This window comes from Gracilinanus agilis, chromosome 3 (assembly GCF_016433145.1).
Source record: "Gracilinanus agilis isolate LMUSP501 chromosome 3, AgileGrace, whole genome shotgun sequence".
NCBI lineage: Eukaryota > Metazoa > Chordata > Mammalia > Didelphimorphia > Didelphidae > Gracilinanus > Gracilinanus agilis.
This window is the reverse complement of record NC_058132.1, coordinates 148598959-148625458: the sequence shown is the minus strand read 5'-3', so window position 1 is coordinate 148625458 and position 26500 is coordinate 148598959. Positions and strand designations below refer to the sequence as shown.

The following is a 26500-nucleotide window of genomic DNA, read 5'->3' as shown; positions in this document are numbered from 1 at the left end:
TTAACATTTGACTACATCCACTAGTCCTACCTAAACTGGGGTCATTCAGTACTTTAAGGTCTACTGATCCTCCCAGCAAGTTCTCAGGGGACAGGGGCAAACCTGGGATTTCTCAAAACCTAGTTGACATGGCCTTCAATACTCCTAAGTACAATTCAGATTAAAATATAATTGGAGGGGCATTTAGAGGGCTCAGTGGCTTGAGAGTCAAACCCAGAGTTGAGAGGTCCTAGGTTCAAATCTAACCTCAGACACTTCTTAGCTGTGTGGCCCTAAGCAAGTCACTTAACCCCCATTGCCTAGCCCTTACTGCTCTTCTGCCTTAGAAAAAATACAGTATTGATTCTAAGAAGAAAGGTAAGGGTTTGAAGAAAAGTAATTGAAATATTTAATGAAACAAAAAATATAATCAAACATAATGACAATATGTGGTTTTCTAAGTTAATATACAGACTACAAGGATCCTTTTGTGGGGTGTGTTGGCTTCTGTGTCTATTTGCATCTGACACCCCGTTCCAGGTAATTGGTTTTAGGATCTGTACTTAAGAGAAAAGTGAATAGTCATAGCATTTAAGGGTCACATCCAATAACATGAGGGAGTTAGTGATAGAGCCAGATGGGGTTTCACAATAGAAGGCAGCATGGTACAGTGGAAAGTGTATTGGATTTAGAGTCAGCAGACCTGGGTTCAAATTCTGATTCTGCCATTTACTATTTGGTATGACTGGATAAATTTCTGACTCTCAGTATCTTCATTTGTAAGATGTGATGATGGCCTTGAAGGCACCTTTTAGTCTTATGATGCTATAGATATTGTGTGGCAATTGGAGCCAGAAAATCTCAGGTCAAACTTTGCCCGACACTTAGTAGCTAGAAGAAAAATAGCTTCATGTAACCCTCAGTTTCCTCACTTGTAAAAGGGAGAAAATAATGCCTAGAGTATCTACTCCACAAGGCAGTTGCAAAGCTCAAGTGAAACAATATATGTAAAGCATCTTATAAATCTTTATGTGCTATGTTAATGTTATATTATTATTTCTAGTCTACACTGTTTCTCTGCCCAAGGACACAGGCAGAGTTGGGAGAGAGAAAGGAATATGCATTTATTAAACACCTCCTTTGTGCCAGGCAATGTATTAAGAGCTTTACAAATACTATTTCATTTGATACTCGCAACAACTATTATACACATTTTATAGTTGAGGAAGCTAAGATAGTCAGAGGTTAAGTGACTTGCCCTGGGTCACACAATTAGAAAGTTCTGAAATTGAATTTGAACTCAGGACCTCTTGACTCCTAGGTCTAGTTCTCTGCCCACTTCACCACCAGCTGCCTCGAGGTTGATCTCCATGCAATGTATCATTTACCTCATAATAGGCAATAATAGTCAAAATCAATTAGCCCCGACCCCTCTCCTTTTTTAAATGTCTTTATTTTTTGGTTTGGACCTTTAATTTCATTACTATAGGGCACTCCTATCGTGGAAACCATCTCTTCCAATGAATCTGTCCTTAAACTTGTCCATGGCCATGCAAATAATATATCAGAGGTGGGTTTTGAACTCAGGCCTTCCTGACTCTGAGGCTGGTTTTTTATCCACTAGAGCCATGCTGGCAAAACTATGGCATGCGTGCTGGAGGGGCTGCCCCTTTCCCCCTCTCCATGCAAGCCTGAGGGCATTTCTCCTATCACCCACCCCTCTGTCCAGCAGCCCAGTGGGAACACTTCCTCCCTCCCCTGTCTGGGGTAAGGCAGGGGCTCACTCGCAGGGTGAGAGTGCAGTTTGGGCACTCGGCCTCTAAAAGATTCGCCATCACTGTCCTAGGCCATGCTCTTTCTCTCTACATAAAGGCATTTCTAATAACTGCTATTAAAATGTCGCCATCCAGTACAGGCCATCTGCTATGGACTGAGCAGAGGCTTCCTTCACCCAGGAACAGAGCGCTAGGACCAAGGGCTATCATTGGCTGAAAGACCATTGAGAAAATGGGTCACTGTATGGGAATCAGAAACATTTATTAAGAAAAACTTTTACAAATAAATGCATAGATAGTCATTCGCAGTGCTTTGATATTATGATGTGGCACATTTAAGAAGAACTGATTTGACAGACATTTCAAATACAAATCAAAGCATCAGGAGGCTTTGTGACATTGAGTAACACTAATGTACACAATCACAGTAAAAAACAAAAAGGATTATGAATCTCATCAATGATTGTTTTTGTTTTAGGCAGTCACCAGGTGATCACCTCATCAGACTCTTGGTTGTCTCTGGTGCCAGGACAAACAGCCTGGGCTTCCTCAGCTTGTGCAGTGCTCCTGGAAACACACACCTCTCCTGGTCCATGTTTCTGAGAACACCAAATGTGCATTCTCTGCTACCCCTCTGGGGCATTTGCCAAAGCATATCAAAACAAGTAGGGAGTTCCTGTGCTAAATGGGGAGGAGTCTTCTCTGGTGCAAAAGGGGAAGGAGGGTTTTCATTGGTTTAAAGCAATCAGACTGGACATTTCTATGATTATATCCCAGAAAGTGCTTGCCACATGAAGTGTGACAACAGTGTTGTTATGGGGAACTTCACTCAGCCTGCATTTGGCTTTTCAACTTGGCAAGCTTCATGAGACATTCATCTCGCCACTGCCTCCTGGCAGCCAGGTGTGCTGGATCAGCAGGAATGTGGGCACACATAGCCTGTAATAAAGGAAAGCGAAGATCTGGTGAAGCAGAGCTCTGTTGGCTCACCTTCTCATCAACCGTGATTTTTTCATTTTCCAGACAGCACAAGAGATGGAAAAGTCCATTTTACCATTGGACTTCCCAGTTACTGAGAGGATACTGCCTCTACAAGTTCATCCTGAGACCAGTCAGCCCCAAAATTACCAAATTAATTGCTTTTAAGTTCTTGAATGATCTCTCACAAGTCCTGGTGGCTCTGATAAGATCTGATCAGGAGCCATAAAGACTTTCTAGGTCCAGTAAACAAGGCAAAGATTACCCCACAATTCTGCATAAAGCTGATTTGGGAGAGAGAAAGCAAGAGGTTAAGATGGGACTGGGCTTCAAATGCCTACAGCTCTAAACTGCAGACAAGAGGCCGATCTGAATTGGTGGAGGGACTTTCCACACCAGAATACATACCTGATGAACATTCTCTAAAGTTGTTCCAGAGAAGTCTGGAATTGGCCCAAAAGTTTTTAGGACATGCTTCATGCCTTCACTATATCGTTCACAATAGTTCAGCATGCCTGAAAAGATGAGATAGGATTCAAAACATTGATAATACAAATATCACTACACAGGGAAAGTCCTCAATCATGAAAACTTTTTTTTTTTTAAATCAATAGGATTGACTTTGAAGGATAGCTCAGTAGCTCAGCAGATTGAGAACCAGGCCTAGAGATGGGAGGTCCTAGGTTTGGATCTGGCCTCAGATGCTTCCTAGCTGTGTGACCTTGGGCAAGTCACTTAGCCCCCATTGCCTAGTCCTTACTACTTTTCTGCCTTGGAACCAATCCACAATATCTATTCTAAGACAGAAGGTAGGATTTTTTAAATAAACAAATCAATAAAAATAAATCAACAGGCTTGACTTTGCAGGAAATTAGGTTTAGTTTCTCATTAAGTTCAGCAGTAGCTGGGCTAGGATGAGGAAGATTACCAAGTCTTTGTGTTTAAACAGCTCTCCCCCTCCCTCTTTTCTGAATTCAGGTCATGAAATCCTGGAAAAGCCATGTGACTCCTCAAGTCCAATGTGATCATTATCATGAAGAAAGCTACCAGTCTTACAAACCCTTGGGACTGCCTCCTTAAATAAGCAAAGTAAATAAAGGTGAGCTTGCAGTGAATAAATTTTCTAAGATCTTTATTACTGCAAGTTCAGTCAAGGAAAGGAATCGTCTAGGGCAAGAAGAGAGGCAAATTCTTTCACTGGAACTCTCCACCACTTTCTGAAGTCTTATTTCTCCTCTAATAAAATCTTTTGGCATGGCAGCCATGGTGTCTTCATGGTTATTGGCCCCTGCCAATTCTTCAAGTACACAGACATCTCCTACTTTTTCTTCTCAAAACTCTTTGCCCCCCCCCCCAAATCCAACTGCATAGCCAATGTGGTAGAGCTGAAAAAGAAAATGACTAGGGAATGAAGAAAGAAGGTAATATAAAGCAACTGGAACAAGAGCTGCTGATAGCCAAGTGTACATCTGTTTAGAAATGTTCTTCTATGCAATCCTCTCTGAAGGGGTTGGGAAAATTCAGAGAGGGTTTTCTCCAGTATTGACTTTTTAATTAGAAATGGTACACCTATGATGAGAAGCAGTATGCCATATTAGATAGAGAGCTGGCTTTGGAATCATGAAGACCTGTGTTTGAGTCTTGCCTTTGACATATACGAGCTGTGAGCCTGGGCATATTTCTTTGTTCAGGCAACTTTCTAAAGCTATATGTTGCAGAGTTTCCAACTAGAAATTTCACACACTGATAAAATCCCAGATCTGGACTCCTACTCACTTTCCCTTCTTCTCCCTGATCCCCAATGTACTCCATTTAAGTAGAGGGCTCAGGACGAACATGTATTGCGCTACTCTGGGACTACCCTTCTCCACCATGCCCAGGAAGCTCATAATTAGGAAACCTCATCAATGTACAAGATCTAATTATCTTTGGTACTCACACTTCATCATCTCCCTGTAAAATCCACACCTTAGTTTCCATTTATGTATCTTCTTCCCCCCTACCCTGCATTAGTCTGTAAGCTCCTTAATGATAGATACTGCCTTTCTTTTTTTCTTTTTGTTGTATTTGTGTATATTAAACATAGTACAATAATCATAGACTTTAGAGCTGGCCTTTTCTACTCCATTTGCCTCATTTTACATTGTGTGTGTGTGTGTGTGTGTGTGTGTGTGTGTGTTTTAACCCTTACTTTTCATCTTAGAATTAAAACTATGTACTGGTTCTAAGACAGAAGAATAGTAAGGGCTAGGCAATGAGGGTTAAGTGATCTGCTCAGGGTCACTTGGAAGTATTTCCTATTATATGTTTTTTTTTTAGTTTAACTTCTACTTTTATCTTTTTTATTTATTTTTAAATATTTTACCATGTTTACATGATTCATTTTCTTTCCTTCCCCCTCCCAGAGCCAACAAGCAATTCCACTGGGTTATACAAATGTTATCACTTGATACCTATTTCCATATTATTCATTTTTGCTATAAAGTGATTTTTTAAGGCTTAGACCCCAAATCACATAGCCATATATACATGTGATAAGTGATGTCATATATTTTGCTTCCGAATTCCTACTCCCATAGTTCTTTCTCTCAGTGTGAATGGCACTCTTTTACATTAGTCCTTCAGGAGTGTCTTGTTGCATTGCTACTAGTAGCAAAGTCTATTACATTGGATTTTTCCACAATGTTTTACTTTCTGTGTACAATGTTCTCCTGGTTCTGCTCATTTCACTCTGCATCAGTTCGTTGAGGTTCTCCCAGTTCACATAGACATCCTCCAGATCATCAATCCTTTCAGCACAATAGTATTCCATCACCATCAGATACCACAATTTGTTCAGTCATTCCCCAATCGATGGACACTCCCTCATTTTCCATTTTTTTTACCACCATTAAGAGTGCGATATGAATATTTTTGTAGAAGTCTTTTTCCTTATTATCTCTTTGGGATACAAACCCAACAGTGGTATGACTGGATCCAAGGGTATGCATTCTTTTAAAGCCCTTTGTGTATAATTCCAAATTGTCTTCCAGAATGGCTGGATTAATTTACAACTCCACCAGTAATGTATTAGTGTTCTGATTTTGCCACATCCCTTCCAACATTTATTATTTTCCTTTACTATCATATTGGTTCCAATTATATCTTTTAAAAATTAAAAAAAAAACAACTCCTACCTTCATCTTAGAATCAATAAGGAGAAGAATGATAAAGGCTAGGCAATAGGGGTTGTGACTTGCCCGAAGTCACATAGTTAGGAAGTATCTAAGGCCACATTTGAACCCAGGACCTCCTGTCGCAGGGACTGGCTCTCAATCCACTGAGCCATCGAGCCACCCAGCTACCCCCTCACATTGTATTTTTAGTCAAACTCACTCAGTAACACATCTAAACCTATACCCTTCCCAAAGGGCATTATAAATCTAACATTTCTTCTACTCTACCAATTTGTGTATGCGTCATCAAAGCTAAGATCATCACTCAGTATCCTGACATGCCCAGAAAAGTCACCCTACCCCTGTTGTGAATGCAACATGATCGTCCTGACATGCTCTGTCTGTCCTCATGAGTTCCTTGCTCACATTCCATTCTCCAAGCCTTACTGGGAGGCAGCTAAAAATGTTATTATACTCACTCTCTAGGAGGAAGGAGGAAGGTGAATAGAGCCAGGTAAGAGGGTTTGCTTGGAAACCCAACCCAGTCAGACACAGATCCTGGGTTTCATTTTTTTTTCTTTTAAAGAAAGAAATTGAAGACCCCAAGTCCTGGCAGAATGTTCTATGCATGAAGCTCTTCTTCTTCCTCTTCCTCTTGCTGCTCCTGCTACACCTTTGATCCATTTCCAATGTGTCTAAAGCCATAAAAACTTAGCAGGGTGTGCTTTGAATTCAGTAGTCACTGATGTAGCAATTAAGGAGGAAAAGGGAAGGATGGGATACCAGAAAACTTCATTCCACTGATCACCCACCCCTTGAAAATACTAGAATAAGTCATTTACAATGAAAACGAATCAGTCCTTAGGCTCTAAGGCTCAACTTGTTGTTGTTTTTCTAAGAAAATTGAAACCAAAACCATCTTTTTCCATTTTCAGTTCATATATGCTCCATATCACAGGACTTGATCCTAAATTCACTAAGTTTTATTTCATTTCATTTTGCCTCTAGGGCATTTTTCTTATATTTCTTCATGCCAAAACATTATCTATTTCCCAGCAGGTAGGTGGCTCAGTGGATTGCCCAAAGACAGGAGGTCCTGGGTTCTAATTTGACCTCAGTCACTTCCTAGCTGTATGGCTCTGGGCAAGTCACTTAACCCCCACTGTCTAGCCGTTACCACTCTTCTGCTTTGGAACCAATACATAGTTTTGATTCTAAGATGTGTAATAAATTACAATTTTAATTATGAGGTTGATTGGTAGCTTTTTAGTAGCTTTATTACAGCAAAAGAGAGATAGTAAAAAGAAGGAAAGGGATTCTTTCAGTTAAGTGAGCAGAGCACAGAGTCAGAGACCCACAACTTAACCAAAGCATAGCTCAAGCTCCCAAAAAAGAGCCCGGAGGCATGGGTCTCAGCCAAATTTATCTCCCAAATCCCTGTACATCAAATGAGGACATACTTAAAAGGATGCTGGGAATTTAGTTCAGGTGTAGCAAATTTTCCACCTCCACAGATGACAGGTAAGGGTTAAAAAAAATTATCCATGTCACTCCTTAGAAATATATACATATCTATTTATTTGTTTGTTTGTTTATTTGTTTGTTTTTAAGTGTGAAACAAGATTTGGTATTAGAAGGAACTTTACTCTTCATTATTTTATAGATAAGAAAACTAAAGCTCAGATTGATGAAGCGAATTGCTTAAGATCTTACAAAGAGTAAAATAGTAGACCCTGGATTTGAATCCAGAGACCCTGATTCTAAAGCTGTTGTTTTTCAAGTAGTCAAATGCTTAAAAAAAAAAAAACAACAATTTTCCATTCTCTTTATCTTTTATAAGTGACTTCAACCGTCCCGGAACTTGGAAAGTATTACCAAGTTTTTCTCCCTTTGGGTCCCAGGATATTTGTCCAACCTGCTGAACAATGTTACTATGGGTTTTGGTTTCTGCCAGAAAAAGAAGCCTTCCTTGTTTAATATATTTTTAAGCTTAAGGAATAAAGGAAGGGCATTTGACAAATAGGCACTGCAGGAAACCCAGGCAGATTACATATCCTCCACAAGAATAAAAGAACCAGGAAGTGTCAAAAGACATTATTTTGTGAAGAGGGGCACAAACTCACTGCAGCTACCCAGTCACACAATTAGAAAGCAAACACATACTAGTAACTGATGTACCATCCAGAGGACATAATGCAGAAAAACATCTCTTTTCTCAAGGAGGGGTTATCATTCTGCCAGAATCTATCCTTTAAAAAAAAAAAAAACCTTTTGCTTTTTGTCCTAGTAACAACTCTAAAACATAATGGCAAGGGTTAGGCAAACAAGGCTAAGTGACTTGCCCAGGATCATGTAGCTAGTACGTGTCTAAGATCAGCTATGAACCCAGGTCCTCCCAACTCCAGACTTGGCTCTCTATCCACTGTGCCACCTACCTGCCCCTAGAGCCTATTTCTGTACTACCTTTCACATGTCAATGTCTTCATCTGCCCCCAAATCAATACTCCATCCCAAACACTAGATTTAAAGTCACACAAGAGCTGGTTTTAAACCCTGTCTCTACTATTAGTGACCTAGGACAAGGCATGACCCTTCTCTACTTGGGTCTCAGTTTCTCATCCTTAATGAGATGATTAAATTAGATGATCTCTAAGGTCCTTCTAGGTTCAAAATTTTTGATCCCTATTAAACATGGCAATGTCTCAAGGAGAAAGGGGACTGGGATGGTACATTTAAATACCCCAAAAGTTTATTTTAACAAATAATTTGAATGGGATAAAAATGGGACAACTAAATTGACTGCTTTTCAAAACAATGAAAAATAGCCCCAGTTATTTCCTCAAGAAGAAATAAAAACTGAAATTTCTTACTTATTTTGCCCTACAATTTATATTTTCCTGCAGTTTCTGTCTTTAAATTCTCCATTGTATAAATATTTTCCACAGTATGGGCTCAAGAAATATTTGGTAAATAACTTTGTCTTTTGTAAAAAGAGCAAATTGACACAGTCTCTGGATAAGTTGCTAAGGAGTCTATTTACTTTCTTTAGTGATTCATTCTTCTCTGTAGCTTCCACGAATGTTAATAAGTGCTTAATATGTTTAGGGATTCCCTGAAGTTGTACAGTGGATAGAGTGCCAGGCCTAGAGTTAGGATGACTCTTCTTGAATTCAAATCTGGTCTCAGATACTAGCTGTGTAACCCTGGGCAAGTCACTTAACCTGTTTGTCTCAGTTTCTTCATATGTAAAATGAGTTGGAGAAGGAACTGGCAAATTATTCTGGTGTCTTTGCCAAGAAAACATCAAATGGGGTCATGAAGAGTATGAAATGACTGAACAACAACATGTACTGATAATTAAGTTAACACTGAGGAAAGAGTTCTAACAATTGCCCCTTAAAAAAGACTTTCTTGGTTGTCCAGAATGAAGAAGGCACAAAGTATCACAAATTCTTCTTTGGAAGGGTCCTTACCTAGTCCAACCCTCTTTATTTGAAAAGATAAGGAAGCTAAGACCAATAGTTACCTTTGCAAGGTCACCCATGTCATGTGGCTAAATCAGGATTCTAACCCAGGACCTTTCCACCATACCACCTTGCCTCTATCAAAGTCTACTCCATGTTTATGATGCATTATTACTATTTATATTAAAGTGCCACAAATAATATTCTAGCAATTTTATTACTATATCTTTAAATTTAATATTCACTAAAATTATAGAAGAGAAATTCAGTTTTTATGAACAATAATCTTATATTATCTGCACACTGAAATGTTCACATTTGTTGACCTTCATTAAGTTCATAACAAAAAAATTCAATTTAAATTTTTTAAAAAGATAGATTCAAGAGATATCAAGATCCTGCTCTGATCTCCATCATTCTGGACCAGCAAGACCACTAAATCTATTAAGGCAAGAAGTGAAAAGATGATTGTCGGTCTATTCACTGAAGATTCTAAACTTTCCCCTTAATTTGTTCATTTTAATTTGTTTTAATTTGGATTAATACCTTTTGTGTTCACTTCATCTTTATTCCCAGATATCTCCCTTTCAGATCCCCTACCCAGTGAACAATCCCTTACACAAAGAGTAAGAAAGGAAGAAAAAGGGAACAAAATTCAAAGAAACTAACCAATAAATCAATGGAATCTGCCAGAATATGTGGTGTTCCAAAACCCTAGTCCTCCATCTCTGCAAAGAAGGATGGAAGATGGATTTTCTCATCTCTTCTTTACAATTAAGTTTCCACATTGTCCTTTGCTTTTCTATTTACATTATTGAACTTATTGTGCCTAACATTCTCCAGGTTCTGCTCACTTAACTTTTCATCATTTCACCTAAATCTTCCCATGCTTCTCTGAATTCTTTATACTTAACATTTCTTACAGCACACTAATATTCTACTATATTCATGTTCCACAAATTGTTTTACATGGTAAGTACCTAAGGCACACACGTCTATATTTATTATATTTCATTAATGAGTTGACAGATTCAGAGAAACCTGGGAAATTTTATGCAAAATGATACAGAGTGAAGTAAACAGAATAGGAGAAAATCTGTACAATGACTATAGCATTGCAAAGGAAAACTACTTTCAAACACTTAAGAGCTCTGATCAATGCAATGACCAATCACAATTTCAAAAGACTTATAATGAAGCCTTTTTTCCTACTTCTTGTCACTTTCAACTTCTAGACATGCAGAATGATATACATTTTTCAGAGATGGCCAATATATATAGGTTTTGTTTACCATACTTATTCACTATAGGGGAGGGCTTTTTCTTGGACATGAGGGTATATGGGGAAAAGAAGGGAGTAATAATAGTGATACCAAAAGAAAAGAGCACCAGTTAAACATTTTTTAAAATACACAGAAAAGAAAAGGATTTTCAGAAGGAAACACAGACAAGAGGCAGTACTGGAACCAGCATGTTAAATATAATATACATTATATATATATATATATTTTTTTAAATAAGCTATACATAATAGAGGTATGGCTCCATTTATAAACCTCTGTTTCTGGTCTTTGTATATGTATCTTGATGTTTATCAGGGTGATAATAGTAAAGAAAAATTTTATATGTTTGCACACACATATGTGCATACATATAGGTTTTAAGAATCTAAAGGGCTAATATGTGAAAGAGGGATTAGACTTGTTCTATTGGTCCCAGAAGGATGAACTAAAAACAGGGGGTAGAAGGTATAGTGAGGTATATTTCAGCTAGATATAAAAATATTCTAATAATTACAATTTCCAAGCATGATGGGAGGAAAGACTCTCACTATGAGTCTTCAAATAAAGGCTCAGTGACTCTTTATGAAGGATGTTGTAAAGGAAACATTGATCCAAAGAGGAATTGGACAAAATGTTCTCTAATATCTTTTCAAGACAGATAGGTGGTCCAGTGGATAGAGTGCCAGGTCTGGAGTGAGGAAGACTCATATTCCTGATTACAAATCTGGCTTCAAACCCTTTCTAATTGATTTTCAGCAAGTCGCTTAACTCTATTTGCCTCAGTTTCCTCATATGTAAAATGAGTTGGAGAAGGAAATGGCAAATCTTTCTAGTATCTTTACCAAGAAAACTCTAAATGGGTTCATTAAGAGTCAGACATGACTGAAAACAATTGAACAATAACAAGAACCTTTCCAAACCTGATATTCTATGATATAATAATAATAATAATGGTTAATATGAATATACTATTTTACACAATATTTTCTTTTCTACAACCCTATAAGACAGACTGCATTATCTGGAAGCAAAGAGGGTCACTGAGTGGTTGAACAAATTATGACATAAGAGTTAACATTAGGTGTGGTGACAAAAGAGGTTTTTCCTGAATAATTCCACTCAACATAAGATGTTCTTCTGAAGATTCTGGCTGTTTGGCCTTAGGAACTAAGCCTAGTTTCCTTTTCTGTAAAATGAAGATAATCATATTTACACTATCCATTTCACAGGGGTTTTGTGGAGAAAGTTCTATGTAAGCTTTATGGCACTGTACAAATGTGAGCAATTATTATCATCATAGCAGTTGGTTTGAGGACTTGGGGATAGAGGAATAGTGTCCTGAAGTGTCATTTGCAAAAAGAATAACTTTTGATACTTTCATATATCTATGTACCATACACAAATAGAAATGAACAATTAATGGATCCAATGTAATCATTTATAGATACTTGGAACAGCCCAATCTGTGGGCTACAACATTGATGGCAGATATCCTCATGATGTCATTGATGTCACCAATAGTGGGACTGCAGAATGCCCAGCTAATTAGAAGCTACAAAAGAGACTACTAGAAAAATTAACATTTGACAACAATAACAAAAATATCTAAGGTCTAAATAGAAATCCTCTGGTGTAACTGCTATTTCCTCCTTCCCACCTTCCCTTCAAAATTCATTTAATACCAGCTTAGTGTAAGGCACACACCTACATGTAAAAAATCTCCTCACACTTGGATTTTAGAAATAGTATGCAAAAAGAGCCATATACATGCCAGAGGGTAATATTTCTGTTGAATTTTTGTTAAGCAGGAAAAAATACCTCAACCAAGTAATTTTACTAGGTCCAGATAAATCTTTTGTAGCATTGGCTTTAGGAAAATAAAACATCACCAAAACAAAATAACAAAAAAGAGAAAACTATTCTAACCTCCTGGAAGTTCCTCGATTTCTGTATGAAAGACAACTAGCCCTTCAATGTGTTCTAAGTCAGATCTTACATGTCTAACTATAGCCTTTTGGAATGCACTGAGGTTGAAATCCATATCCTTCCATCACTGTCAGATTCAGCCAACTAGATATTCTTATCAGACGTCTCTTGTTTAAAAAATTATTATGAGCCTCCATCCTGTCTGCTGCAAACTATTGACTTCTCAAGTTTCTGGTTTCACTGGCTTCTATTACTATTTGTTTGAAAGGTGAAGCTGTCCTCAGTGCCCTCTTCCCTGCTGATTTCTGGGGGTACCTGAATATCTTTTGATTATTTTCAGTAACTAGCATAATGCCTTACACACAGCTGGTGTTCAATGGATTTTGGAGGGAAAGAAGGAAGAGAAGTACAGTTAAGCCACAGGATTTCTACTTAAATCTTTAAATTATTAAGTTAGGTCCATTAATTGTTAATGTCTATGTATGTATAGTATGTAGACAATGAAAATTATCATTTAAGCAAATAATACTTCAGGATGCTTATTCCCCTAACTCTATTTCCTCACACTGTTTTGATAACAGTAGCTTACATTTATACAGTGCTTTAAAGCTTACAGAGAACTTTTTGCACAACCCTCTGAAGTGCGAATATGATTGCCCTCTTTTTACCGAGGAAGAAACCGAGGCTCAGGACCCAAGGTCAAACAGGCAGTATCTTCATGAGAACATCTCATAGTCAGAGGATTGATCTCAATACTAACATTTCTGTCATCAGACCTAATATGTTGGCCATCTTGAAAAAGAATATTTATCTATAAAGAGCAAATGTCTAACTTTATTTTGCCTCTATACAAAAATAAACCTGGCTCCAATTGACTCAGTTACTCAGCTTCTGGACTATGGATGGTTGATCCAATCATGTCTTACCTGGAGATGACAGCCTCTGCTGATCTTGAGCTAAGAGTCAATGCCTTTCTGACAGCTATCTGTCAAACAGCAAGACTAGGGAATCTAGGGCATTGATCCATCCCACAGAGATGCTACATTGAGAAGAGCCCCATTGAACAACCCACTTATCTCATCAAGCAGCTACATTATCCAGTCTGACGAGAAACCCTTACAACTGCCAGGTGACCTGCCTGTCCCAGATGAAGAGCAGATTGCCTATCCAGCTGAAACCCAAAGGAACAAATCCCAGCTGAGCCACTTCTTCAGCAGAGATGTCCCTTGTAGCGAAGTGAGCTTGTCCATCAGGTACATCCCACAGCCAACTTTGCAAGAATTAGAAGAATGGACACTCATGCCCTGAATTCCTAGAGTTATGAGTTGCTTTGATCACTTGTGTGTCCTACAAATGTGCCTCATTTAACTTTAAGTTTGTGCCCCCTTTTCTACTCTAGGACTCTGAGTATACTTTTGGAACAGTACGGTCTTGGTGTTGGGAAAAAATACTTTGTAACCACTATTCTTGCCTTGCTCTTGAGCAAATGCATATGTTAAAGAACAGAGGTTATTGGCTAATTGTCAAGAAGAAGCAAATCAGGGCAGCTGGGTAGTTCAGTGGATTGAGACCCAGAGATGGGAGGTCCAAGGTTCAAATCTGGCCTTAGACACTTACTAGCTATGTGACCCTGGGCAAGTTACTTAATCCCCATGGCCTAGCCCTTACCACTCTTCTGCCTTGGAACCAATACACAATATTGATTCTAAGATATAAGGTAAGGATTTAAAAAAATAGAAGAAGAAATAGCAAATTATTGAAGACTAGTATTAGACTGTGAAGAGTGAATCAAACTTTCTTTGTCTATCAATCAGCAACTTTTAAATTAATCAATCAAAAACTTAAGCACCCTACTTAACACTAAGTAAGAGTGTTCACAAGTCACTTGCTAAAATGCGTGACAACTCTAGAGTCCACTGCCCTACCCCTGGGCAGTGCTAAGCAAATTGAAAGACTGCAATTGGTTCCCATAAAGTAGAGGGAGGGACAGGAAGGGACGTGGAAAAAGGACTATAAAAAGTCCTGAACTTCCTGTCCAAAGGACTTCAGTTTCGCTTTTGGATCTTGGCTTTGGATTGCTTCTTTGGAGGACTTCTTCTGGGGACTTCACCTTCAGAAACTCTGTGTCTGGGAGTGAGGTGAGTAGCTGGCTTTCCTTTTCTGGTTTCTGGAGAGATTGGTTCTGGAGAAAGTTTCCTTTCCTTTCCTGGAGGAGGCTGCATTGGTAGAACCTTTGCTGAAGACACCACCAGATGTCTGGCTGAGGATTACTAGAAAATCCACGTGGGGAAAAAGGACATGGTGAAGCCCTTCCAGGGCTGAGCCCACACTGGAGCAGTGTTTAGGGTGATAGGCTAGATAATTCTCTTCCTTCTTCTTACATTTTCTCACTTTCACTCTTTCTGCCTCTTTGTAAATAAAGCTACTAAAAGTCATTTTGACTTAAGTTATAATATCAGATCAGCAACCACAATATTATTATAGAATTCTCATATTTAGCAAAAACCTAAATTTTTAAATTCTTACAAGAGAGGATAGTTGTTTGTAAGGTTATCCTTTGAATACTGAAAGTAACAGAAGCACTGCTTTTGAGACTCAATCTGACAGTGCCAGGGAGAGCTGGGTGTAGAAGCCTCCAAATGCTGTTTTATACCAAGAATAAGTTTTTAAATGTTTCAAATTATGTTTATCTACTTCTCTCATCATCATCTTACTTTTTTAAACTGGAGACAATAAAGCAGCTTATCTATTCACAGAGTCTAAAATATTAGTTAGCAAAATGTTAGTTTTTGTGGTTGGTTTGGGTTTTTTTTGGTGGGGAGGGGTGGTAATGTTATTGACATAAAGCCAACAGTGCAAAAAGTTTATCTAGACCTGGTAAAGTTACTTGATTGAGATATTTTTTCTGCCCAACAAAAATTCAACTGAAATATAAAAACTTCACATAGCAAGGAATTTTCAATTGTCCTAGTACAAATCAAACATTACCTTCTGCATTAAGATGCATTGTTTCCAAGGGTCCAATAAAGGCATATCGCATTCCAAGACCATCTGACATCACAGTATCAAGATCAGAGGGAGACACTAGTCCTTCCTAAATGGAGAAAATGGTATGAAATCAGTCAATGCTCTGAAGAGCAAAATAATCACCATAATTAACATGATTTATGGAGCAGAATGCTAAGAAACAACTTTTCAAGTTAACCTGTATATAGTAAGCTTCTACTATACTTTGTGCTGCTCAGTGGGGCACAAAGATAATCAAACTTCACAACAGATAACAGAATAAACAGATACATAAGGGAGTTTAGATACATTAAACAGATACATTAGGGGAAATATACCTGGACAAATATTCCTTTTCTAAAATTTTATTTGTGGAAATTGTCTATAGACTGAAAGTGGATTCCTCACAAGGCCTTCTCAAACCAAAACTTGGGTTTGAATTCTGACTTTGCATCCAGTGTGACCATGGGTAAAGCACTTCTGATTTCAGCGACTTGGTTTCCTCATCCAGAAAATGAGGGTTTTGGATTAAATAATCTCTTGGGTTTCTTTCTACTCTAAATCCTATATTTTATCAGTTGGAGATTTTAAGAAGGGGAAAAAGGAAAGAAAAAAAGGAGGAAATGAGAAGGGGAAAAGTGAGATGGGAAGCCAAAAAGGGTTCTGCTTGCAGTTTCCATTTTCTAAGGAGTAGGGATGGAATTGAAAGGAAGCCATAAAAAAAAAAAATCCGTATGTCACTCAAGCTCTGCCTCATTCAATTTTTTTTTAAAAGAGAGCATCTGATAAAACATTGCTTAGGATCCTTCCAAGGTCTTCACTTGCAAAGATGGAACTATAATATTCTGCAAAGTAGGATGTAAACTGACTATTGGAAAACACATTCAACTTGGGTATCTAAAGTATTTTTTTTGGATTCCAAAAGCCTCCATGATTCAAGAAGCATTTATTAAGCGGCTGCTACACACCAGAGTTTACATGCCAGCAAGAGAAAACAATATGAATGTATTTGGTAAATGAAATCAAAATACAAAATAAATGGAAAGTCGTTTCCAAGAGGGAAGGCCCTAATGACTGGGAGGATCAGGAAAAGCCTCATATAGGAACAGTTGATTCCCAATGTTTTTGATGCTATACCCTGACAGTAAAAAGTTTTTTTAGTATGTACCTTTTATGTGCACATACGCTAAATATGTAAATATTCCTTTGGATTCCAAATTGGATTCCTTCATCTTGCAAAAAGTATGCTTGATGGCATTGTTATTTGATGTTAATTAACTGCTTCTGCCCATAGTTCCATTTCCCTCTTTTGTTTTCAGAGCAAATTTACAGGTAGAATTGAATGCAATATGTGCTTATTCTAAGAGAATCTATTTATAATATAGTCATTGTAGAAACATGGAAAAAAAGGATATATTTACCTATTTAGGAATTCCATGTATGTATTGCTCTACTAATAATTATATACCTTATAATAAGTATATGCATATACATTATTTACATGTGATATAATTATGTTTTTAACTATATTCTTATGCATATTGTTATATTGAATCTCTGGGAGCTTGAAGATCACCTTTGATTGACAAATAAGTCAGTTGGATGGAATGTTCCCAGGGAAGTCATGCGAAAGGCAGGAGGAGGGCAGTTGAGAATCCTGAGAAGGGATTCTGGGTCTTTGACCTGTGCTGAGGCTGGAGATCGGTGGATCCTGGTCTTGGAGTGAGAAGTGCAAACATCTCTCTGCAAACTCTTCCTGTACATGAGATACCGTTCTAACCTGTACCTGACCACCACCTTGGTGTCTACTGCCCCTAGATATTAGGAGTTTCATCATCTAGATATCTAGGTTTCCCAGGGCCCGGGAGGGATCCGGGAAGTGGGCAGGAGACGAAGAAGAGGGTGGAAAAGGTGGACATAACTCAACTGTAAGGCTGAAGATCTATAGAAGAAGAAGCTGAAGATTTCCCAGCGGTTTACCTACTCTGGTTTAGTCCTGGCCAGGCTGAACCAGAGGGAAGCTACATTGATTCTTCATTTGCCAGCAGTTGAGATTTCATTAGTAATAATTAGAGTAGGGTCTCCTATACCACAGTCCTTTACCCTTATCCTTCCTGTTTAATATATAAAGTTTGAAGTACCTTCCTAAATCAGTTTCAAAGCTTGTTTAGGAAGGGAGAAAACACAGTCAGAATATAAGTCGTTATAATAGCTAAAGAGCCCAAATCAACATATCAATTAACCCCAGGTGGGTCCTGAAGGAATATACCTCTTAGACCTGAAGGATCCTGCCTGGGCATCTGTTATAAAGGAGAAGTGCCATCTTATTTCTCTCTGTACATCATTTCTACCATCTCAAATAGATACCAGAGACCTCACGGATAATTATAACAATATGCAAAAATAGAAATTAAGAGAAAGAAAAATAAAATATTTTAGAGTATTTTATTTTATTCATTAATAGCTTTAAAAAACTCTGCTTTCCTAAAATATTATCAGCAACAATTTTTTAGTGAGAATAATGTTACTAAATAGGTCTATTACTTTTTTTTTTAAACCTTTACCTTCCATCTTGGAGTCAATACTGTGTATTGGCTCCAAGGCAGAAGAGTGGTAAGGGCTAGGTAATGGGGGTTAAGTGACTTGTCCAGGGTCACACAGCTGGAAAGATTCTGAGGCCAGATTTGAACCTAGGACCTCTCATCTCTAGTCCCGACTCTCAATCCACTGAGCTACCCTGCTGCCCCCAGGTCTATTACTTTTGAGAATCTTGGGTTAACAGTTAGTGTACAGTGATACACTTTTTTTAAGCCCTTACCTTCTGTCTTAGAATCGATACTGTGTACTGGTTCTAAGACAGAGGAGTAGTAAGAGTTAGACAATGGGGGTTAAGTGACTTGCCCAGGGTCACAGCTAGGAAGTGCCTAAGGTCAGATTTGAACCCAGGACCTTCCACCTGGCTCTCAATCCACTGAGCCACCCAGCTGCCCCCATATATCTTGATAATAGGAAAGCAAAAGAACAAGTGTAGAACCCCTCTCAAACTTTCTGAATCCCAGAATTGCTCTGCTTTCCTCAGTATACCTTATACATTTCATGAGAAAATGTTACTATCTGGCATACAGGCCAAATGGCTGGTGTTAGTGCTAATCCATATATTAGTAATTTATATTTATATATAGTTAGTAGTCCATATTAGTAAGCAATTTCTCTTACTTAAAGCCATTTTTATCAGCATTTATAGCAGATTTCCCATAAATATATGAAGTAAAACCAAAAATGCCTTCCTCTTTTCCCATCTTATTAGTAAACAACACCTCATCTGCTGGTGTAAGCAAACACTAGAGGCTCCATTGAACTTGGGTCTTACCATTGGCAAGTGGAGAACAAAGAATGTGGAAAGGGACCTTCCACTTGCTTAAGGAAGTCAGGCTTTTACAAGTGGGACGAGAAAAGATGATTACTTGATCAGTGTGAACCTCTTTAATGGATTATGCTGAATGTCGAGTGAAATACAGAGGCAGAAACCATGCTGAAACACTGATTTGAAATGTGCTTATAAATAGCACTTCCTGGCCTTATTCTGCGCCTCTTCCTTTAAACTCAGTCATACTGCAAATAATGAGGTAACTAGATTTCTTCTAGCTCCTTGTCCTTTCGGAAATCATGCTGTCCAGCCAGTTTTCGAAAGTTCTGCTATATTTTTGGACATACTTAATGGATTCTCAGTTTCCAACCTTGTTTCTTTAGTAACATAGCTTTACAGGAACATTTTTCCTGTGGTTACCATACTGTCTTTCTTGGATTTGGGATCCTGAAATGCCTGGGCTGTTGAGAGGGTTATTTCCCTCTTTCATGAGAGCACGTACATTGAGTAGTAGAGCCAATTCTTTATGTAAACAGTCCACAGCTGGTTGCAATGGCAGCATCAGAAATCACAAGACATAATGATTCATCTGCAATCCCAGTTCCTAGCAATCTTCCATTTTCTTTGTAATCAAATATGGGACCTCCAGAGGGGCTATAGGCTGAAGTAATTCAGTAACCACATTTAGCTAGAATATTAATGATATTTCATGAAAGGTTTAAACCAATGACACAGTTCATACAAAGGTCTAAGATCCATTTGAAAGATTAAGCTTCAGCAACCCACTCTTTTCCATTACAAAAAAAATTTCCAATCACAAAAAAAAAATCTTGCTGAAGGTACCTGCTGAATGATACCTGTTCCCTTCCATATTTTTCCATGTTCATTTTTTGCCTCTTTCTCAATATGTTGATATTAACCCTAGTTAGATACTCTCTTTTGGGATAATTTCCCCATTCATCTCTTCCTTGAAGGTTTCTCTAATATTTTTGGCATTTAAAAATGGCATTTTCAATGACACATGTAAAACCCAGTGGAATTGTGTGTCGGCTACGGGAGGGGGTAGTGGGAGAGGAGGGACAGAACATGAAGCCTGTAACCATGGGAAAATGTTCTTAATTAATTAATTAAACAAAAATTTCAAAATTGAAAAAAATGGCATTTTTTTTTGACATTTGGCACTTACAATTTGGGCATCCAGCATTAACATTTCTCTTCACATCCAGTCTGTAATCCAGCTAAAGTGACCTTCCTACCATCACTCATTTGTGGCATTGTCTACCTCTGGGTCTTTTCACTCTGCTCACTCTTAGAATTCAGAGCTTCCTCCAAGACCCAGCTCAATCCATCTTTCTCTATAAAGTCTTCATTGAATCTCCACACACCAAGTGCTATATAGTCTTTCCCTGAAAATTACCTTATATTGATTTTGTATCTATTTTGTTATGGGCATGTTGTCTCCCCCCAGAGGGATTGTAAGCTTCTTGAGGGCAAGAACTATTTCAAATTTATCTTTGTATGCCCCTTGCCTGCCACACAGTAAGCAATTTTTTAAATTGCCTTCCTTAGAATCAATACTGGTATTGGTTCCAAGGCAAAAGAGCAGTAAGGGCTAGGCAATGGGGGTTAAGTGACTTGCCCAGGGTCACACAGCTAGGAAATGTCTGAGATCAGATTTGAACACAGGACATCCCATCTCCAGACCCGGTTCTCTGTCCCCTGAACCACTGTAGGTCACAGCCCTACAGTGTGATTATTAATTAAATGCTTGCCAAAATGCTTGCCAATTGTCATCTCCAATCTGCTAGACCAGGTGCCCTGACCTGTCTGCTCCTAGCAACAACCCATGTTAGTCTCTATGGCTTCCTCATCCCAGACTCCTCAGCCCTGCTGCCATCTCCTACCCAAGTCTCAACTCGGGCTCCTGCTGGTCCTGGGTCCAGTCTAGTGCTACCACCCCTACTGCCTCAGCTCCTGCTGCCTCTGCTCCCTAATCTTTAGAGGAAGGTGTGAGAGGGAGATAAGAACCAAGAGGCCCTTTGGCTGCCGCTGGCTCCTACAAAATAATCTCTGCCAGAAAGTGGTAGTGCTCAGAGTTGGGGAGCCTGACAGATCATCCTATGTACCCCTTGGATTATACAGACCCCCCACTCCAGAGATCATTAATGTAGAAGATGGCACTTATGTAAGCCCCAAAGGGAATGTGGGATGCTGAGAGGCAGTGGCAAGGAGGAAAAATATTCCAGGTATGGGGGAACAGTCTGTGCAAATGCATGAAGACCAGAGACAATGTCATGTAAATAGTGAGTAGGCGAATTTGGCTGGCATGTAGAGTGCCTAAAGGAGAGCAATGTATAATAATCCTGAAGAGGTAGGCCATGGCCAGACTCTGCATAAGGGAAGTTGCATATCTCCTCCCCACCTCCACCTTCCATCATTATTTTACCTGGGATAAGAGGAACTGTGAAAGAAGTTTGCACTTGACCTCTTATTCCGATATCTCCTAAACTAGTGCCCTACTTCACAGATGGAGCATTGTGTGAGGAAGGAAAGACTTCTGCCCAGGAACCAGCCAAAGGAGATCACCTACAAGAGTGCCCACTGCACCCTCAGTTGTGGGCCACTATCACTGGCCAGCGCCAGCCTGGAGTTGATGTGCCCCAATTTTAGTGCCAATCTCCACTGGCAGATGACTGAGACAACCAAATGAAGAGCTATTCTGTGAAAGCACAGCTCTGCAGTTACACTACATTTACAAACAATGCCACACACACCCCCAACCCCCCACTTCCTGTGACAACAGGCTCAGACAGGCAAAGGATCATTTGTTTTACTACAATTTACAAGCCTTGGAAGGACTGCCTATCCTATGAGTGTGCTGAGAGAGAGTGAAGAGAGAGAGCAAGATTGAGAGAGAGACAGAGAGAGAGACAGAGAGAGAGAGCAAGATTGAGAGAGAGAGAGAGAGACAGAGAGAGACAGAGAGAGAGAGAGACAGAGAGAGAGACAGAGACAGAGAGACAGAGAGAGAGACAGAGACAGAGACAGAGACAGACAGACAGACAGACAGACAGACTGAGACAGAGACAGAGACAGAGCACAGATTTTGTGTGTAAAGCATCACTATTCTTACTCAAGGCTGCTCAAGCCCCTCCCTTCAACCCCCCAGCCATCTTGATAGAACTCTCTGTGCCATTTTCCAAGTTCTCAAGTGGGTGGAGAAGCTCCTCCCAACCTGGCCTATGTTGGACCCATCTCCCATCTTTTACTGTGCTCAGAGAAATGGAGGCTGGAGCTCCCTCTACTGTTTCTCTTCCTCCCCTCCCCTCCAAAGTTACTGGGGAAATTCAGTTGCCTATTCTACCTACTATCTTTACATAAATGACATTGATCAAAAGTCCTCATAACCCAGTAACTAGAAGGTTGCCTCCTTCTTTCACCCACTTTGCTATTGGGTAAGAAAAATTAAATTCTAGATCTTTCCAAATAGAGTAAACACTTACCACAGGATAAGGGATTTAGATATGAAAGAAATCTAGTTCTAGGAGAGGCAAAGTAATTTGCCCAAAGTCACATGGCTAGGTAGCAACAGGGAGAGGATTCAAACCCATGTCCTCTAGCTCCAAAACCAATGCTCTTTCTCAATAAAATAACAGGCAAAAATGGACAAATTAAATAAGATAGTTAACACCAGCACCAATTCTTCCCATCAAACTGTACTTTTGAGCAGCTAACAAAAATGACTATCAGAAGTTTTTGCTTCTTTTTCCCTCCCCTTTCCTGCAGCAAGATGACCTAAAAATGGCCCACAAAAGTGAAATGGTCCAGAGAGATGAAGAAAAAGGCTCCCATTAGAAAGTAAGCTTCTTGAGAGCAGGGACTATCTTTGCTTTTATTTATCTTTTCTGAAGCACTTTGCAGGGTGCCTGACACTTAATAGGCGCATAATAAATGTTTATTAACTAACATAGACCAGAACCAGTCTGTATAATCCAGAGATAAGTTTTTAACCGAGAAAATAAGAAATTCACTATTTTGTAACTTCAATCAGGAGTTTATCATCTTGTGTTTGCCTCTCTTTCCCTCCTTTAAAATGTTGGTGTAATTGGGGAAGGTGGGGAAAGGGGAGGGGTATTCCTGACCCTTTGACATTCCAGAAGCCCATGAGCACTGTAATATGTAACCAAATTGGGAAAGTTTTAATTTTTCCATTTAAAATCATGAAAGAATGTAAAAAGAGAGGCTATGCCAATGCAATTTGGTTTAGGTCTTTCTTCCTTATAATTGTATACATGTATATTTTCTGATTTCAAAGAATACTAGAACATTCCATATAAACAGTAAAGATGTAACAAAATAGTTATTATTTATAGGTATGACAAAGTTTATCTATGATCAGGTTTTAAACAAAAAATAGGATTTTCACAGCTACTGAGTGATTATAGACAAAGAATTCTTTCATTCCTTGCCACATTTCCTTCATCCTATTCCATTTCACTTATAAAATGAATTATTCAGTCTTATGCTATAAGTTACCAATCCCATGCTATAAAATTATTGTTTCAGATCTGGGAGTAACCTTAGGGATCATCCAACCCAACCCCTTCATTTGATAAATAAGGAAATTTTAGTCATCAAGAGATAAAGTAACTTGTCTAAGTTAGCAACAGAGCTAGAATTCCAACCCATATCTCTGACTAAATTCACTGCTCTTTTCCTAATGTTACATGCATTCCTCCAGTGATGCTATCTGCTTTTCAAAGAGGCTGTATTTCACCTTGCAGACCTCAGACATTAGAAGGGGATAGATTTTGTGCTGGAGTGGTCCTGAGAAATCACATGATCCAAACCCATCATTGTACAGATGAGAAAACTGAGGCCCAAGTGACTGGCTCAAGGTCACACAGTAATAGATCCAGAGTTTCAGTCAAAATAGTTTCATACATAGGGAAGAACTCTATGCTGTCTTTCCTGTAAGTGAGTTTTTCAGCTAGTCAAGCAAATGTCTATACAGTATACCCACATTGCATTGCCTTACACACAGTACTTGGCAGTATATTTCAAGTCCAAGTCATTCTAAAGAGATTATCACTATCAATCAATCAACAAGCATTTATTGTCTATTATATACCAGGTATCACATTAGTTAGTTCTGGGGTTACAAATTCAGTTCTTGCCCTCAAGTATCCCGTGGTGAGTGAATTATATCATTTTGCTGGTGAGTTCAATTCCAACCCAAAAAAGTACCTGATATAGCTTGCCACAAGAACACCATCAATTGTAGAGGGAACCAAGGGTGTCCCTTGTTTTAGCTCAAAAGTAAACTGGCTAAAGAATCCTAGGAGAATCATTGTGGTTAGTACTTTGCAGACTTTCTGGATTTTTCAACTTGGATTGGTTAATTAATGACTATTGTTATTCTTAATAACAATAATAATAAACATTGCAATTATTAACACCACAATTTTTTTTGCATTACATCATTTGGGGTAAAATAATGTCAGGGTACAAACAGATGGAAACTTGAACTAGTTATACAACTCAACATACAGAAAACATAACAATAAAAATATTGTACTAATGCTTTGGACTATGTCTTACACTATGTCCTGAAAGTTGGTGGGCTAGGGATGTGCCAAAGCAAAGTAGATAAAGAATCCACTGAAGAAGTCCCTTTAAACACAACTCCCTGCTTCTGCTTCCTTATGGATGGAATTTGGGAACTGTCAGAAGGAACACCTGGAGCATGATCAATCCATTAGTCAGCAGCTTTCTGTCTGAGCACCAGTAAAGTCCTCCTCAGATGCCTCAGGGTAGTAGGGCAGTGACTTGGTTTTTTAAGGCAATGCCAGCCCAGACAGGTTCTCCCACACCAGAAAGGCTTTAAGGATAGAACTGTACAGGATGTCCTGTAAGTCTTAGAGAAGTTTCAAGCTTACTAAAGCTTTTAATACAGACTGTATATATGTATTCTAAGGGCCAATCTCAGAAATTTGGGGGAGAATCATCACTATTGCCATGATGTGGTGAGTTTTTTTACCACAGCAACTATCCAAGACCATCTATTTCTTAAAAGAGAGATTGCAATCTATCAATGCAGGAGTACCCAAACTAATGACATCACAGATCCTTCAAGTACCAAATTTTACCTGCTTATCTGGGTCTTCAAAGGTGATGACTCCTGCCTTTGAGGAGCTTGAAATCTAATGTTTATATGTTTGTTGACTGATAATGTTTTGTCTTGACATGACTCTTCCCAATAGACACTCAATAAAACCCTTGGCACACAAAGTGCATTCTCATTCCCCCAAAACATTTAAAACATGGATTCTTAATATTTTTTGTGTCATGGGTCCCCTTTGGCATTTAGGTGAAACCTATAGACAAAACCTTTCTCAGAATAACATTTTAAATGGATAAAATGAAATACATAGAAATGCCAAAGAAATAAACTATATTAAAATACATTGATCAAAGTATTAAATAAGTAAATTCAGTGATCTCCAGGATAGGAACCCCTTATTTAAGAAAACCTCCTAACAGAATGATTGTGATTGAGAGTATAATTAAAATGTACTGTATTTGGAAAATCAAGATATGTGAAAATTATTAGTGACAAATGAAGGTTACTATGGCTAAAATGGATAGATAAGAAGAGAAAAATGGAAATATATTCAATCTAAGGATGCAATAGTTATATAATGGGAAAGGTATGCTCTAAGACAACTAAGATTCTAACTACTTAGAATTTTCACCTACTTTCTTTCTTGTCTCCTCCCTGTGACCTACCTATCTATAAAAAAATTCATTCTCTTATAATACCCACCTTGTCATATCCCCGTCTATACTTTCAATCATTTGTCAACTTATATAAAGCTTATATAAAACTTAACAATATTTTCTTGCTTTACAAAAGGACTTCATCATCAAATGTTTTACTGAGCTCTCAACATTTTAAAACTTTTATTAGTACTATTTGTTTTTACACCATAATTATTCTCCCCTGTAAACATCTTCCCTTAAAAAAAGAGAAAGACAGAGAGATGAAGGAAGGAAGAAAGGAAGGAAGGGAGGGAGGATGGGAGGGAGGAAGGAATCATTAAACAAAATCAATCAATACCACAATCTTATTAGATGGTATATGCTATATTCATCATCTGTAGTCCTTCTCTACACATCTGATTGGAAGGAAATGTGTTTCCTTAGCAATTCTCTAAAGTCAAAAGTTAATCATTAAAATTAATCAGTTTGAATGTCTTTTAGTTTAAGAATTTCATTGCACCCTCTTTCCTAACACCTTATATATCCGCTTATCTCATTTTTCATCTTATTTATCCTTCCCACATTCTTTTTCTTCAATTTTCTCATCTGCACTTAATTTTCTCATTAGTTAATAATATTTTAAAGCTGAGAACAACCGTAGGGACCATCTTTTGGTAGAAAAGAAAGAGCCCTGGATTTGAAGTTAAAGAACCTGTGTTCAAATCCCAGTCCTCCTGATGAGTTATCTCTGCAATTCACTAATTCACTTCATCTCAGTTTTATCGCTTCTAAAATGAAGGGGTTG

General features: G+C 38.4%; 1 protein-coding gene across 1 annotated transcript in view; it reads right to left on the bottom strand.

Annotated features, from left to right (window-relative positions):
• Positions 1-1999: 1999 nt before the first annotated feature.
• Positions 2000-26500, bottom strand: part of CRYL1 (crystallin lambda 1) — a 190553-nt gene continuing 166052 nt past the window's right edge. Inside the window, exons 6-8 of the mRNA XM_044668308.1 lie at positions 15549-15654; positions 3141-3247; positions 2000-2693 (exon numbers count right to left, since the gene is read on the bottom strand). Coding sequence (XP_044524243.1) covers positions 2580-2693; positions 3141-3247; positions 15549-15654 — 327 coding nt within the window. The 3' untranslated portion in view covers positions 2000-2579. The remainder of the gene's footprint in view (positions 2694-3140; positions 3248-15548; positions 15655-26500) is intronic.